General features: G+C 39.2%; 1 protein-coding gene across 3 annotated transcripts in view; it reads left to right on the top strand.

Moving 5' to 3' along the window:
* LOC109183536 (protein ACCELERATED CELL DEATH 6-like) overlaps positions 1-15,714 on the top strand; it is a 29,039-nt gene extending 13,325 nt beyond the window's left edge. For all 3 annotated transcript variants that reach the window (XM_019333639.1, XM_019333640.1, XM_019333638.1), the window contains 4 exons: positions 9,207-9,302; positions 9,870-9,956; positions 14,392-14,945; positions 15,052-15,714. In XM_019333639.1, the coding sequence (XP_019189184.1) occupies positions 9,207-9,302; positions 9,870-9,956; positions 14,392-14,945; positions 15,052-15,606 (1,292 nt within the window). In that variant the 3' untranslated portion in view covers positions 15,607-15,714. The remainder of the gene's footprint in view (positions 1-9,206; positions 9,303-9,869; positions 9,957-14,391; positions 14,946-15,051) is intronic.
* Positions 15,715-16,071: the final 357 nt, after the last annotated feature.

Below are 16,071 nucleotides of genomic sequence, written 5' to 3'. Positions count from 1 at the left end.
ATGTTTACCCTTACTAATGTTGGAAAGACAAGGGAACAATGGCACAACTCAAGAAGCACAAGGTAGACCCTTTTGACTTAAGTGACTAGTCAAAATCTAGTCCATCGACTATCAATTTCAGGATTTTTAGAAATGGATTAGCACGAAAACTTGGATTAATTCTTTAATTAATCCTTGATTAGTGTTTAGACTTACGGGGTGCCACAATTTGGAAGCGAGGTAAATCCTTTGCTAGGGATTTAAATAGAAGAATTTTGTATTGGAGAAATTGCATGGGGAACACTAAATTCAGATGAGACCTCAAGGGATTATTCTATTCAAAGAGGTGCAGGCACAGTACATCTGTATTCTTCACCAACAAAATGAATATTGGAGTCAACGAGCAAAACATTTCTGGCTCAAGGAGAGGGATACTAACTCAACATTTTTTCACAACACCGTTAGGAGACGAAGGCAGAACATTCGCATCTCCAGATTGCGCAATGAGGATGGCAATTGGGTCGAAAGAGGTACTAACCTAGACTCTTTGGTTACTTCATATTTTGGCAAACTCCTTAGTCCTGTTGGGGGAAGTATGGATCAAATTCTTGATAGTATTGTGTTTAAAGTTTCGGATGAACAAAATGTTGTGTTGGGTAGGAGGGTAGTATTTCAGGAGGTTAATGATGCCCTATTTGACATGAAGCCTGAAAAATCCCCTGGTCCAATTAGGTTGAGTCTTGGTTTCTTTAAAAAAAATTGGGATATATTATGTCTAGAGCCGTTAATATTTTGCAATGATTGTTTCACTTCTGGGAAACTGCTGGGTGGGCTTAATCTTACTCACATTGTCCTTATACCTAAAAAAATCTAAACTTGAGATTATGGAGGATTTGCGTCCTATTGCCCTTTGCAATATTCTTTACAAGCTATTTTTGAATGTTCTGGCTAACCGTATAAAACCCTTGCTCAATTGTTTTGTCTCTAAATCCCAAACTGCTTTTATCTTGGGAAGATTGATCATAATTTTATGGTTGCCTATGAAATTAATCATTACTTGAAAAGGACAAGGCAGGGGAAAGTAGGGTTTGCTAGATCCAAACTTGACCTGAGCAAAGCTTATGACAAGGTTAGGTGGGAGTCTTGAGGGGTGTACTTATCAGGCTTCGTTTTTCTAGGCATGTGGTGCAGCTTATCTGGGAGTTGGTATCTTCAGTTGAATATAGGATCCTTCTTGGGGGGGGGGGGGGGGGGGTTGGTGCTATTTTTCCTGGGAGTGGTCTGCATCAAAGGGGATCCAATCTTACCCTATTTATTTATTATCATTCTAGAAGTCTTTCGCAGTGTTATTCACAGTAAAACCAGGGAGGGGTTGATTCATGGTGTGTCTATTTCTAGGGGTGCCCCTGTGATTTCAAACATCTTCTTTGTGGATGATTGCTATATTTTCTGTAGAGCTTCTCTGGCTAAAGGTTGTATTCTAAAAAACATTATTGAGAGTTTTGCTGAGGCTTCTGGGCAGATTGTTAACAAGAATAAATCCACCATTTCTTTTAGTAAAAATGTTTCTAGGGATGTTAGAGGGGCTGTGAGTGAGGTGTTGGGCATGAGGGAGGGGAATTTGAGTGGTAACTATCTTGGTTTGCCTTCCTTACTTGGTAGAAACAAAGAGGAAATCATTGGCTTCATTAAAAAGAAGGTTGTGGGTAGAATAAAAAATTGGACTGCCAAATTTCTTTCTAGAGCTGGTAGGGAGGTTCTCTTGAAATATGTCAATCAAGTCATCCCAACTTATGCTATGAACGTTTTCCTTATCTCAGTGGATTTGGGGTGGGAGATTGAGAGGATCATGAATGGATATTGGCGGGGTTGTGAGGGTGAGAGAAGTAGGGCTATTAGGTGGAAAAGGTGGGAAGCGTTGTGTATTCCAAAATAGTGGGGAGGAATGGGTTTCAGAAGGATTCGTAAATTTAATATTGCACTATTTGGTAAACAAGCTTGGAGGCTTGTACAATATCCTAATTCTCTTTTGGCTAGAGCCTATAAAGCCAGATACTAGAGACACCTTCTTTGATGCAAAAATTGGGTGGAATCCATCTTCCGTTTGGCATAGCATTCTTGAATCCCAGAGTGTCTTTAGAAGTTGGATTAGACGGAGAGTGGGAGATGTTACTTCAATTAAGGTCTGGGAAGAACCTTGGTTGCCTAATAATGTTTCTCCTTTCATTCAAACTCCAATGACGGATTATCTTAGAGAGGCAAAGGTGGAAAATCTTCTTAACATGGAGAAAACAGTATGGGATGTAGTCTTATTGGATGGTCTGTTTATTCAGGATGATGTGGAGCTAATCAAGTCCTATTGTTGAATGTAAAACAAGCTAACAAAATTATTTGGACGGAGGAGGAGAAAGGAGACTACTCAGTTAGAAGCAGCTGTTATAGGAAGCTTCAAGGATGTTTGCAGTTATAGCAAGCTCTTTTCTGGACTAACATGTGGAAAAAGAGAATACCTCCTAGGATCAAGTCTTTTTTCTTGCAGTTGTGTTCCACACCACTGCCAACTCCTAATCATTTAAGGGCTAAGCGGGTCTAGGTCTTTCCAATCTGTCAACTGTGCACTATTAAAGATGAATCAGCTTTTCACCTATTTGTAAGATGCCCACTGGCCAGAGACTGCTGGGAAAGCGTAGGAGAAGTTGATTATTGGGGCAGTCTGTCGCTTTTTTAGTGGTTGGAATTGCATTTTAAGTCACTTTCTGATAATGATCTTTGCCTGCTAATCTCTATCTATTGGAAGCTCTGGGAGGCCAGGAATGAGAAAATATGGAACCACCTTTTCATTCCAACGAATGTTGTTGTTAGAGGTGCATAGACTTTCCTTCCTGAGTGGAAGACTGTCAACTTTGAAGAGAGGCAACCTTCGAGTTGGTTTGTACAAACTGTAACCTGGATAAAACCTCCTACAGGATGGAAAAAATTTAATGTTGATGTAGCGTTGGACTTTACCCACAGAAAAATGGGTTTTGGCGTTGTGCTCAGGGATTCGAATGGGGTCTTTATCGCTGCCAGGGATGTTCCATGGTTTGGTATCTTCAAGTTGGATGAAGCAGAAGCTGTGGGCGTTAAGGAGGCGTTGAAGTGGTTGAAGGAGCTTAATGAGGATTGCGTTGAGGTGGAGTCAGATTCTATGAGAGTTATCAAATGGCATCCATAACAACAATTCGATGACGTCTTTTGATCTCATTACTAATGATATTAGGAAATTAGCTAGAGATTTTTCTATTCTTACTTTTTATTTGTCAAAAGGGCGAACATGGTCGCCCACTCTCTAGCCCGGGGGGCCTTGTCCAAGTCTAGCGTGTGGCTTTTTTCTGATCCGTCTCTTTTTCTTTTTCCTGTTTTGGGTGACTCTATTTAAGTTAATATGAGTTTACCGTTTAAAAAATAATAATTTATTAAAGATTTTAGCAATACATATATTTTTTTTAATTTATATTTGATTGATCTATATACTAAGTACTGTTGGAAAAAATAGCATAAAATGACATTGTAAGTGCTATTTTATGGTACAAATATATATGTGGCCCACTTTCAATTTGTGTCGGGACAAAGTGAATTCGGGGTCTTCGTGTTGATCGTATATATAATATATAAACATAAATGTGTAATCCAACTATCAGCTTAGGCTTTTAGTTGAGATTGATCACACACTTCAATTTGGTATCAAAACAACTTGATGCCAAAGTTCATGGATCCGAGTCACCCGATAAATAAAGAGACTATTGTCCACGTGTTGTTGGGAGCCCATCAAAAATTTATCGACCGATAGACGTGAGGGGGCGTGTTGAGCATATAATATATAAACATAATTGTGTAATCAAACATGGGTCACATGCTTCAATTCTTCGTAGTAAGATGAAGATATTGATATATTGTATGCTTAAACAGACAATCGGTGAATGAGAAATTGATTCTTAAAGTAGATCCATTTGAGTTGGAGAATAGAGGTGGAAAGACTTGAAACAAACACTTGCCCACATTGAAAAAGGAAGGAGATTTGCACAACTATATATACAAGAGCCTTTTAGAATGATGTTGAATTGTATAGCATAGAGACTCTCTTTCGTGCACAGGGAGTGCAAATCAAATACCAGAAATAAGGTTTAAAAAAAAGAGTGTTTCTCTCGACTAGAAGTCTAGAACTAAACCTTTACCTCTCGCTTTTTGTTGTTGTCACGTTGGAAATAATCTATTATAGGATTATATTCCTAACAAGTACTTTCATAAGTATGATTTATAACGTCACTCATACGACAACTACTATATAGCGCGATGATATCTCTGGTTCCATTCTAATGGATGATCATAGAATAGAACCCTAGTGGTGGAGGCATTGATTCTTTGAGCTAAAAAAGATTGCATAAAATACAAAATAGATATTACCTTGTAAAGAATCATGAGTATTCAAAAAAAAAAAAATACTATCACTCATACAATATCATTTAAGGGTATTTGGTTCAAGTTATACAAGATAACAAATTTATATTTGCTTTGAAATATAAGATTCTAATGTTTGCTTCAGGTTATGTAATTTTCCTAGGGAATGTCACATAAACTCCACATAAAGGTTTTAGCTATTGGAAGGGAATGTAAGATACCCGACAATTAGGGGTAGAAATAGGTCGAATCGAGCTGGGCTTTGGAAAATTAGGCCTGGGCCTGCTATTGAAATTTAAAGCCGAGGCCTAGGGCCTGGGCCTGTATGTAGGCTTTTTATCAGGCTCAAGTCTGAGCATACAGTTGGCCTGGCTTAGCCTGAAGCCTTTTTAAAAGCCTATTTAATATATAAGCTATTAAAAAGTTTTCAAAGTAGGTCCTAAATAGGCTTTGAGCCTATTTAAATAGGCTTTGAACCTATTTAGCCTTTTTAGATGGGTTGATACATTCTCTAACGGTACACATATTAGATTAAAATGCAAGTAAAGACAAAACAAGATTTCCTACAATATTAGCCTAAACTTACCAACTCAATAATCTTTGCTAGACATGAACAAAGACCATTTAGATTCCAAAAAACATAAATTATACTTAAACAAGAAATGGGTTTCGAAATTCATTAATTACAATAAAAAACACAAATGGGTTCCGAGATTCAATAAACAGATTCCATGTCATTTAAGATTTCTAGAGAAAAATGATAATCAAAGATGCAACAAATGAAAAAGAGACCTCTAACTACCTTGCGGTTTGCAGCAAATGATATTCAAAGATGTAACAAATGATATTCAAATGATTAGGGTTATGCAATTGGAGCCTAAAGGTTATATATATATATATATATATATATATATATATATATATATATATATATATATATATATATATATATATATATATACACGTGGTGAAAGGTTCCAGTGCGGTTTGGTGTTTCCCGTGCGGTTGTGCAGTTGATTAATGTGCGTGAGCTTTGTACTTAATGTGCGTGAGTCTTGTGCTTAATGTGCCTGAACTTTGTACTTCATGTGCGTGAGCGTGTAAAGTTAATGTGCATGAGTTTAATACTTAATGTGCCTTAGTCTTGTGTTTAATATGCTTGAGATTTGTACTTAATGTGCGTGAGTGTGTAATGTTAATGTGTTCCTGTTGCTCCTGTACATATACGTCTTCGTCTTCGTCTTCTCTTCCTCTCTTTTCCCTTAATCCTCTCTTCCTCTCTTTTCCCTTAATCCTCTCTTCCTCTCTCTCTGTTCTTCTTCATATATGTCTTCGTCAACTCTTCCTATTCCCTTAATCCTATCTTCCCCTCTCTCTGTTTTTCATCATATACGTCTTCGTCTTCTCTTCCTATTCCCTTAATCCTCTCTTCCCCTCTCTCTGTTCTTCATCATATATGTCTTCGTCTTCGTCTGAGTTTTGTGTTTACTATGTGTGAGTTTGTAGTCTGAATGTATTTTGTTTATAGCTTCCTTGTGCGATTGTGTTAAAAGTCACGCATATTAAGCACAAACCTCTCGCACATTGAACACAATACTCAGGCACATTAAGTACAAAACTCACGCACATTAAGCACAAGACTCACGCACATTAAGTATAAAACTCACGCACATTAATCAACCGCATAACCGCACGGGAAGCCACAAATGCACCTGATCCCTTCCCTATACACGTGTGTGTGTGTATATATATATATATATATATATATACACACACACATACCAGGCTTGTAGGCTCGTAAGTCATACCTTTACATATAAGTTTGGGCCTATTTAATTAAATAGGCTTCTAAATAGGCCTAGGCATAGCCTTTTTACTAAACAGGCCAGGCTAGGCGAGGCCGTAGGCCCCTAGGACTACCAGGGATCTGTTTATCAAAGTAGTGCAATAAGCCCCTTCACAGCACACTCCTGACACAATAATACAGAAGAAGTGCAACCACCAGTAGTCTACAAGCCCATGTTTCTCTCTCCAACAATTGAAGCAAATTGGGATGGCATATCCAAGAGGCAAATCCTATGTGAAAATAATATTGATGTGGAAAAGTTCAGGACAAATTGCTCGATTGTTCACTGCTCGAGGGCACAAATCTTATTCGATCAGTGACTCAGATGAAACCATTTGCACCCACTATCATCAAGGAGTTTTATTTGAATCTTCTTACTGAGGTGAATAAAACTGACTCCCCTGTGTATGACAGGATTTCACTGAGAAACAACTGGTATCACTTTAATGCAAGGAAAATCAACATGCTTCTTGGAATTTCTAACGACATAGAGGAAGTTGATATCTGCCCCAACGTCATGACCAAATGACTCACTGGAGGGATGGTATCTTACTGGCCCACAGAAACAAATGTTTTATCAGTCAAGAACCTCACCATAAATTTTGCAATTCTTCATAAATTGGCACCAACAAATTGGCTTGTTGCAGAGCATGGAGGAGATCTAAACTTGCAAATGGCTGAAATCGTCTATAAAGATGGGTGCGGTATACCTTTTAACTGCCATATCCATGCCTGATCTACCAACTGCTGAGTAGCCAACTCTTTAGAGCACATTCTTATGAGGCATTGGAGCACCCAAAGATGAGACAAATTAAAAACAGTTTTTTGGCTCCACCATACATTATGGATATCACCCCTTAAACTGATCTTCTTGTTGACCAATCAACACAACCTCCATTCCAAGATGTAGTTCCTCAAACACAGACCAATCAAGCTACAACCTATATGCTGAAACAGAGCATTTCATAGCTTAGCAAAGTGATTGAAATCCTTGTGAGAAAGAGGAACATTGATATGAAGCTTTTGGAGGACCTTACCCCGAGACAAGCAACTGAAGAAAGCAATTCTCAATAGCAAGATGACCAATCCTTTGCTTGCCACTGATCTTAATATTGACCCGTGCTTAGCCCAGCCTATAAATCTTATGGCTACAGATTCATAAGTTTCTGGCACTGAGGGCGAGCACACATTAAAATTTAAACTCCTGGCTACTTGGTTATTGCCGAACTAGCTTCACTAGTTTTTTGCCCCCTGTTACTTAGACAATGGCTATTTCAAGCCCTGGTTGATGTACCTCAGAAAATTTGGTTTTAAATTCCGTTTCTGTTATTCTGCATTTGTTCTAATCTGCTCCAAGTTCACTTAGGATGAAATTATTATAGTTTATTTTTTTGTGTGAACTTTGGACCATTAGGTTGTCTTCGACATTAGAAGTCTTAACCAAAAGCCAGTATGATGTTATGTTTTCTCTTAGGTTTAATCGGCCTCCTAGGTTTAAATTTTTATGAACAACTGCATTGCCATAAACTCAAACAAAGGGGGAGATTGTTAATAAAATGCGTCATTAAGAAAAAGTATTTCTACAAAGCAAAATATCATTTCTCTCCTCCAAGTTGCTTTCGATTTATGGATCAATTCAGTAGTTCAGGATCTAGTTATTGATGTCATCTCTAAGATTGTATTTAGATTAGATTGAGTCTATGCTTACCATTAGACTTAGTTCAGAGCTCGGATATTTATTGGAAGACGCAAGATTGAAGACCTGGAGTGAACAAGTCAAGAATACTAGTTTAGAAAGAAGTCCAAGGCTGTTAGTCAGCTAGAGCTAACTAAAGATGATAAACTATAAATGCCCCTCATTTACATTCAGATCAGATTGATGATTTCCAAGATTTCACATAGCAAATCCAGTTATATTAAGGGTATATTCATGGAGTTTAAACGGAGCAACTTGGTGAATTGACAATTCATATGAAGATGATTTTGACGCTTGAAGATTATGGCTGAGAACCACAATTGTATACTCGGGAGAGCTGTAGTTGAGGTGGAGTCTCAACTTGTAAGATTGGGAGATCTTGCACCACCTCTTTAAGAAACTTCGACGCGATAGAAAGACTGGGGATCAACTGTGGAGTTCAGAGTGTTTGCTCTGAGTCGATTGTTTAATAAACATATTCAATTGATTATTAATGAATAGATGGGCAAACCATATTGTCGCCCCCCCCCCCCCCCCCCCCCCCCGCCAAGATGTAGGAATGGCTATTCCAATTGGGTTACCAAACTTGTTGTGTTCTTGTGCATGTTTACCTATTTCTTGCTTACTTCTATTCTTATTAATTTCCATCTGCATTACGTTTAGAACTAGTTCACGTCCTGTATTTCGTATCCTAGCTACGCGTTTTGTAATCTGGTTATTAACACTTTAAGTCTATATTGAGTTACCCTTTGAGTACAACTTTAGTTATAAAATATAAAAGTCTATTATCCCCTTTAAAACTTTTAGCTTGCTCATGATAAACATTTTTGTATGTTGAGACATGTTTGGAAAAGTGCACAACTATTTTTTTTTAAGAGTTAATACCTCCAATGGTCCTCCGAGTATTAGTGATTTACTAGCTGTGGTTATCCGAATTTTAAATAACCTCCAATGGTCTTCCATGTTTTAAAAAATAACCATCCTTGGTCCTAATTCTTAAAAAAAAAAAAAAAAAAAAAAAAAAAAAAAACATGAGTTTTTAATGTGAAATAGAACTTATACACATGTAGGGTCTATAAGATTTATAAATTTGTATATATTCATTTGTAATTTAAGAATTAGCTATGGTTATTTAAATGCGTGCAAACTTATATGCAACATTTTATTTGCTTTTAACATTATCTAGAAACATATATAATGTGTTTGTTTTCAAAAAATATATATATAATGTGTTTTTGTACATGACAGGAATGTCAAGTCATTATACCAAGCAACTAACCCATTGGGCAGTAGAGTGGTTGCATTCCAAGTTCATTTTGAGATCATATGACGTGGATAGAAGAGGTAATATCAACAGTAAAAGGCTAAAAGCCTTATTATAACAAGAATATATACTGCTATAGTTTTCCCTGTCAAAATACTATTTTATAATGATCACCTCCAAACGTGATATACACAAAAGCTCGTGTGAAGTTGTTTTAAATTTTGGTTCATGAAAAATTTTTCAAAAAAATAAGTATAAGTGGGAACAAAATGGGTTTGTGTTGTTGCAAGGAAAATTAAACAAACACAACATTCTGAGAGCAAGTTCAGCATGTGTACGCTTTATAATTCTTTATATTTACTAGATAATTATCTAAAAATGTCTATTTCAAAACAAAAAATGGTACATGTTTTACTAACACAACTTGAGAAAAAATTACAAATATATTTTATGACTCTATATTTTCAAAATACAACATTTTTATATATTTTATTGGAAAATATTCCTATTTATTAATTATTTATAAATTGATCAACTTTGCATACACACGTACAAATTTATTTAAAGAATTTTGTATGCATCTAACATTTTGGAATTACAATGATTATATATATTACAAATATGATAACAAGTTTTGTACATGATAGATAAGGTTGACCACAGGGGAATATTATGGTGGAGAAGATTGATGCTGAATTTAAAGTCTGGATATGAACGTGATGCGGAAGCAACAGGTATTATCAATTTTAAAAAATAAAATTTAATATAACAATGCTTGCAGTAATAAACTCGTAACTAATTTGGTGAAGGGAGCTTTCTACCTAAATTAGTCTGGTAGTTATCAGTTATGTTTGTATATATAACAATCGCTAATAGCACTTTTTATTTCACCCAATAAATTATAAGGGAATAGTATGCTTGTTATATCATAGAAAACAAAATAGTTAAGGAAAAGAATAGGATGTTGTTGGTCCCAGGCAAGTCAATAAGTCTAGGAGGGGATCGGGATTCGGGATGGGGGGGGGGGTGGTGGGAGAAGAAGAGGGAGCTGAGGGGGTGAATAGAATTTTTAAGACTTTTTTGAAATTGCTCTACGTGAGCTTAATTGAACTTAGAAAATCAAAACTAGAAAATAGGTTTTCTTGCACCAGAATTCTTGAAGCTTGCCAATTAAAAGCGATGTCACTTGGTTTTGATAAATTTTAATTATTTGTGTAGATCAGAATATGGGGTTAGTTTATAAGTAGAAGTAATGAAAATGAGAGAGAGATATATTTTTTTATATTGATTTGAAAAACTTTTCTACTCCACTATTCTCTTTAAACACCAATGAGGATTATTCCACTAAGTATTTGTTTACATAAATACAAAGTGGTACGAAGCCTCCGCCTTCCACCCGTTGACAGTCCTTGAGACAATCACTAGCTGACGGTAAATATGTTATCGGAAATATAATATTAGAATAACGGATTGTTGTATTGCAAGTGTTTGAGTACAAAATAGTGAGCGTGTGTCTTAGTACAAAATATTGAACGTGTCCTCCCTGGCTGATGAGAGGTCCTACTTATATCAAGTTCCTAACGATAACATCATAATGAGGCATAATGAGGAGCTGAGCATTCATTCCTCTCTCTCTTCAATGGTGGTGTAGTAAATGTATCATAGTAACGTTTCCACCCGTTGGTATTCTATCTGTTGGAGTTATGTTCGTTGGGTTTCCACGCGGTGCCGGGTCAGGTGTTGTTGACAACCCGGGTCGGGTGCTGGCACCATTACTCTGTCACCAGCCCCCCTACTCTCGAGTCAGCGAATGTAACTGAGCTGGCTTGGGAGAAAAACTCCATCAAAGGTCCTCCCTTTTTCATTTTTCATTTTTTTTAAACAAAGCCCCGGAGGTTGGCCGAGGCGGGCTTCAACCAATGTTGGCCGAGGCAGCCTTGGACAATTCTGGCTGAAGCGTGGGCCTCGGCTGATGTTGGCGAGGCGTGCGCCTCAGCCGACGATGTTTGGCCGAGACAGCCTCGACCGATTTCGGATGAGGCGTCGCCTCAGCCTTCGGCCTCGGCCGATGTTAGCCGAGGCATGCACCTCGACCGATGTTGGCCGATGCATGCACCTCGACCGATGTTTAGCCGAGGCGTGCGCCTCGGGCGATTTCGGATGAAGCGTCGCCTCAACCTTCGGCCTCGGCGGGCTCGACCGATGTTGGCCGAGGTGGGCTCGGCCAATATTGGCCGATGCATGCACCTCGACCGATGTTTGGTCGAGGTGTGCGCCTCGGCCGATGTTTGGCCGAGGCAGCCTCGGCCAATTTCGTATGAGGCGTCGCCTTAGCCTTCTTCTCCATTTTTTTTCCTTCTAACCAAGGTCACGGAGTCGCGATCTCGACTTAGGGCTCGACCAGTTTTGGCCGAGGCAAACCTTGGCCAATTTGGCGTGGCCGAGGTGGACGCGACCAATTTTAATTTTTTTTTTTTTTTTTTGTGTTTGTTCGTAACTTACTTCGACAGGCCGTATGCTCGATCAAAGGGCGGCTCTTCCGTAGAGTAGTGAGCGAGGTTATACCTCGTACTATTCCTTAGGGGATAGCGTTTTCATAACCAAACTTTGATTTTGACCAAGAAACGCCCTCCCGTCGGGTAGCTGGCTGGACCGGATCCAGTGCCGGGCCTTAGGGAGTAGAGTGTGGTAATTAATAATTTTTTTCTCAATTTTTCTTTGTATTCTTTTGACTAGGGTCGACTCATCAGGGTGTCGGCGTGGGGCCAGCTAATCAAAGTGCTGGCGCGCGACCGACTCATCCAGGTAGCAGTGTGGGGCCAGCTCTTCAAAGTTTTGGCCGCCGACAGGCTCATCAAAGTGCCGGCTTGTGGCTGGCTCATCCAAGTGCCGGCGGGCGGCCGGTTCATCAAAGTGTCGGCGCGGGACCGACTCATCAAAGTGCCGGCGCGCGGTCGGCTCATCAAAGTGCCGGCGCGCGACCGACTCATCCAAGTTGCAGCGGCGGGTCAGCTCTTCAAAGTGCCGGCCCGCGACCGACTCATTCAGGTGGCTGCGCGGGGCTAGCTCTTCAAAGTGTCGGGGCGCGGTTGGCTCATCCAAGTGCCGACGCGCGGCCGGCTCATCCAAGTGCCGGCGCGGGGTCAACTCATCAAAGTGCCGGCTCATTCAAGTGCCGGCGCGCGGCCGGCTCAATCAAGTGCTGGTGCGCGATCGGCTCATCAAAGTGTCGGCGCGTGGGCCGGGTCATCAGCTTCGCCCCTCTTCTCCGTGGGTGATCTCTCTGCTCCTCTGATTTCATGTTGGCGAGGGCCCCTCGGCTTGAGATCCCAATCTTTTCCGTGCGGACGCCCTTTGTCCCAACCGTTTGAGGGCAGACTGGGAGGGTCCTGGTCGTCGTCTGGCCGGTCCACTTCTTTGGGCGCCCTCCTCTAGGGCCTCTGTCCTAGTGTGTTGTCCTGTGTCCCTCGTCGCACGGGTTGTATCTTATCGTTGCTGGGTTTCTTCCCTTCGTGGGGATTCCACTTCTATTTCCTGTGGCCGCGGCGGGTGCACTTGGCCCTGCAATCCCGCCACTGCCTGGGTTAGTGCCGTCGCCGCTTGTTGGATGGCTTCGGCGGTCGCCTGGAGGTTCATGATTTGGTTTGTTCCTCCATTATTGAGTTGTTCTCGGAGGTCCCTGGCCCTCCCGTTATTGAGTTGTTCTCGGAGGTCCCCTCCACGATTGTTGGTGAGTTAGTCTCGAAAATCACCTGATGCGTTGCCGTTGTTCAAGTTGCGGGAACCGTGGGAGCTGCCGGACACCTTTCTTTCAATCTTGTCGTTGAAAGAGAAAGTTGTGTGTGTAGTCGCCTGCTTGAGTGTTGGACTCAGGCTCTCAACGAGAGCACCAATGACGGTAAATATGTTAGAATAATAGATTGTTGTATTGCAAGTGTTTGAGTACAAAATATGTCTTAGTACAGAATATTAAACGTGTCCTTGGTGACAGAGTAATGGTGCCAGCACCCGACCTGGGTTGTCAACAGCACCTGACCCGGCACCGCGTGGAAACCCAACAGACAAAATACCAACGGGTGGAAACATTACTATGAGACATTTACTACACCACCATTGAAGAGAGAGAGGAATGAATGCTCAGCGCCTCATTATGCATCATTATGATGTTACCGTTAAGAACTTGATATAAGTAGGACCTCTCCTCAGCCAGGGAGGACACGATCACTATTTTGTACTCAAACACTTGCAATACAACAATCCGTTATTCTAATATTATATTTTTGGTAACATTTTTACCGTCACTAGCCTTCGTCAAGTTGTCTTTCACTGCCGGATCAGAACTTGCGTATGGTTAGTCACAAAGTCGCCTTGCTAGGTTGATCTTTCAACTTCGTTAATAACCGAACACTATAAATCTCTCTCTCTCTCTCTCTCTCTCTCTCTCTCTCTCTTATTTATGCATTACATTGCATACCCAAACCCTTTGGGACCAACAAAAGTTTTATAGAGTGGTAATAGAATAAAATGTGTGTGAGAGGGTATTCTCACACCGGAAATTGTCTCACAGACTGGATCGGAAAGGGGTTAAATAGTAGGTCATTAAGCACAAGAGTGTAGAGTGTTTGGAAGCTAGTTCAAAGAGTGAGTTGCAAGATCTGAAGGAACAACTTAGTACCATGTGCAATGACAAAGCCATTAACAAATGTAATTAACAATCAATAATAAGAAAATGTAAAAATATTACATTTTTCATAAAAAGTATGACATTTTCCCTTTTTTCAGTAATGTTGAAATTTGTTTGTTACTTATAATCGAAAATGTAATACTTTAAAATCAAAATGTAAAAGTATTACATTCTAATTAAAAGTATTACAGTTTTCCATATAAGAAATAAGCAATTTATTCCTGATTTACATTTTTTAAATATAAGTATTACATTTTGATCTTGACCTGACTTGTCTCACAGAATAGGATCCATTAGGTGGCCTCACACAAATTTTTGCCTAAAATAATTCGAGTTATCCTATTAGCTAGCATTCCATTTTTTTTTTTTTGTTTTTTTTTGTTTTTTTTTTTGTTTTTTGTTTTGTTTTGTTTTTTTTTTTTTTTTTTTTTTTTTTTTTTTCTAGTTCTGATGGGGCGTTACTCATAATGTTTATATTGTATCAGTAAATATCTTGGAATGTACAAAATTACTATTGCAAAAGGAGATCTCTTTGTGCGACGAGACTGACGATTTTGGTTTGACGCCACTACACTGTGCTGTAAACCTCTGTGATATTGGAGCTACAACCATGATTCTTGAGGAAAACCTGTCTGCAGCTTATGTTCGCGCGGGCAATGGCAATGAATGGACGACAATATTTCACATTGCAGTTACGGTGGGCAACATTAAAATGTTGAAAAAGATATCAGAAAGCTGCCCAGATTGTTGGGAGATGACTAATAGCAAATTGCAGAATGTATTTCACGAAGCAGTACTGAGCAAGAGGGTGAATGCGTTTGAGTATGTATTGAGATCTCCCCACATCGACAACCTTATTGATGAGAAAGACGAGAATGGCAACACACCACTGCACATGCTTGCCATATCTGATTGCCACCATTTACAGAGGGCTATAAAGCGGCATACACGGAAGCATTTGGTGTTTAATAAACACCAACAAACTCCATTTGATATGGCCTTGGAAGAAAGAGAGGGCTATTTTCTTTTTGATATCTTCGTAAGTGCACTTTAGTTTGGTTCTACATTATTATTTATTTAAAAACATAATACTTTACTTGTTGAATATGCATGCATGCATGCAATAATGCAACATACACGTACAGAGACAAGGCGGAAAACTTGTTTGGAGTGAGAACAAAGTTGGTCCCCGTGGTGGCGATCTCACAAGACATCGGAAAGAGAAGAAGAGTGGTGACAAGGAAATTAATACAATATTAAAGTCAAGTGAAACAAACATCATCGTCGCTACACTAATATTAACTGTAACCTTTGCAGCTGGTTTTACAGTCCCAGGAGGATACGACGGCAATCCTGGGTTAAAACAAGGGAAGCCAATATTGTTACGAAATACAGCTTTTATTGTATTTGTTGTGGCAGATACTATTGCGTTCATATGCTCCATTTTGTCAATATTCCTTTACATTGTGATGGCGAAAGAAGCGTCATCATCTTCCAGGAAGTACAGAACTATCTTGAAGCTTTACAGGGAGGAGACGTCCATGACATATTATGCCACATTTGGAGTTGTAATTGCATTCGTCTCTGGACTGTATGCCACTTTAGCATCTTCAAATGGTGTTGCCACTGCTGTTATAGTCATCAGCCTCGTCATTCCCGTAATGGTTGACTTGGCATTTGGCCTGGATCAAGAGCTTTAACACACAAACTGCATTGCATGTGACCATATTTATACATTATTTAATCATTTATAATATATATACATGTATAAATTGATTTGGGTCAGTAATTTGATTTTTTAAAGAATTGAAAATATGTTGCTTTCAAATTGCCATTCAATTTATTATTGAATATGCTCATATTTTAAATTGTTATTTTGTACAAATTATGTGCTTTATGTGAGTTCATATGCATATTTTGTATTAATAGCATAAATAGTTTTGATTATGCGGACTATAGGCTATGTTTTAGAATTGGACACTCGAAATTAGCCAGACGTAGTATATATAGATTTTTTTTTGAAAAATCTGGATCTTGGCTACTATCACCAAATATGATGCTTTTCGAATTATTTAACATGGGCTATTGATGTTGAGATTTATCTCACATCTATGCAAATTGAAGAAACGATCATTAAGTAGTACATGAGCCATGCAGCCTTCAAA

This window comes from Ipomoea nil, unplaced genomic scaffold, assembly GCF_001879475.1.
Source record: "Ipomoea nil cultivar Tokyo-kokei standard unplaced genomic scaffold, Asagao_1.1 scaffold1129, whole genome shotgun sequence".
NCBI lineage: Eukaryota > Viridiplantae > Streptophyta > Magnoliopsida > Solanales > Convolvulaceae > Ipomoea > Ipomoea nil.
The sequence above is the reverse complement of the archived record's forward strand: the minus strand, read 5'-3'. Positions and strand labels throughout refer to the sequence as shown.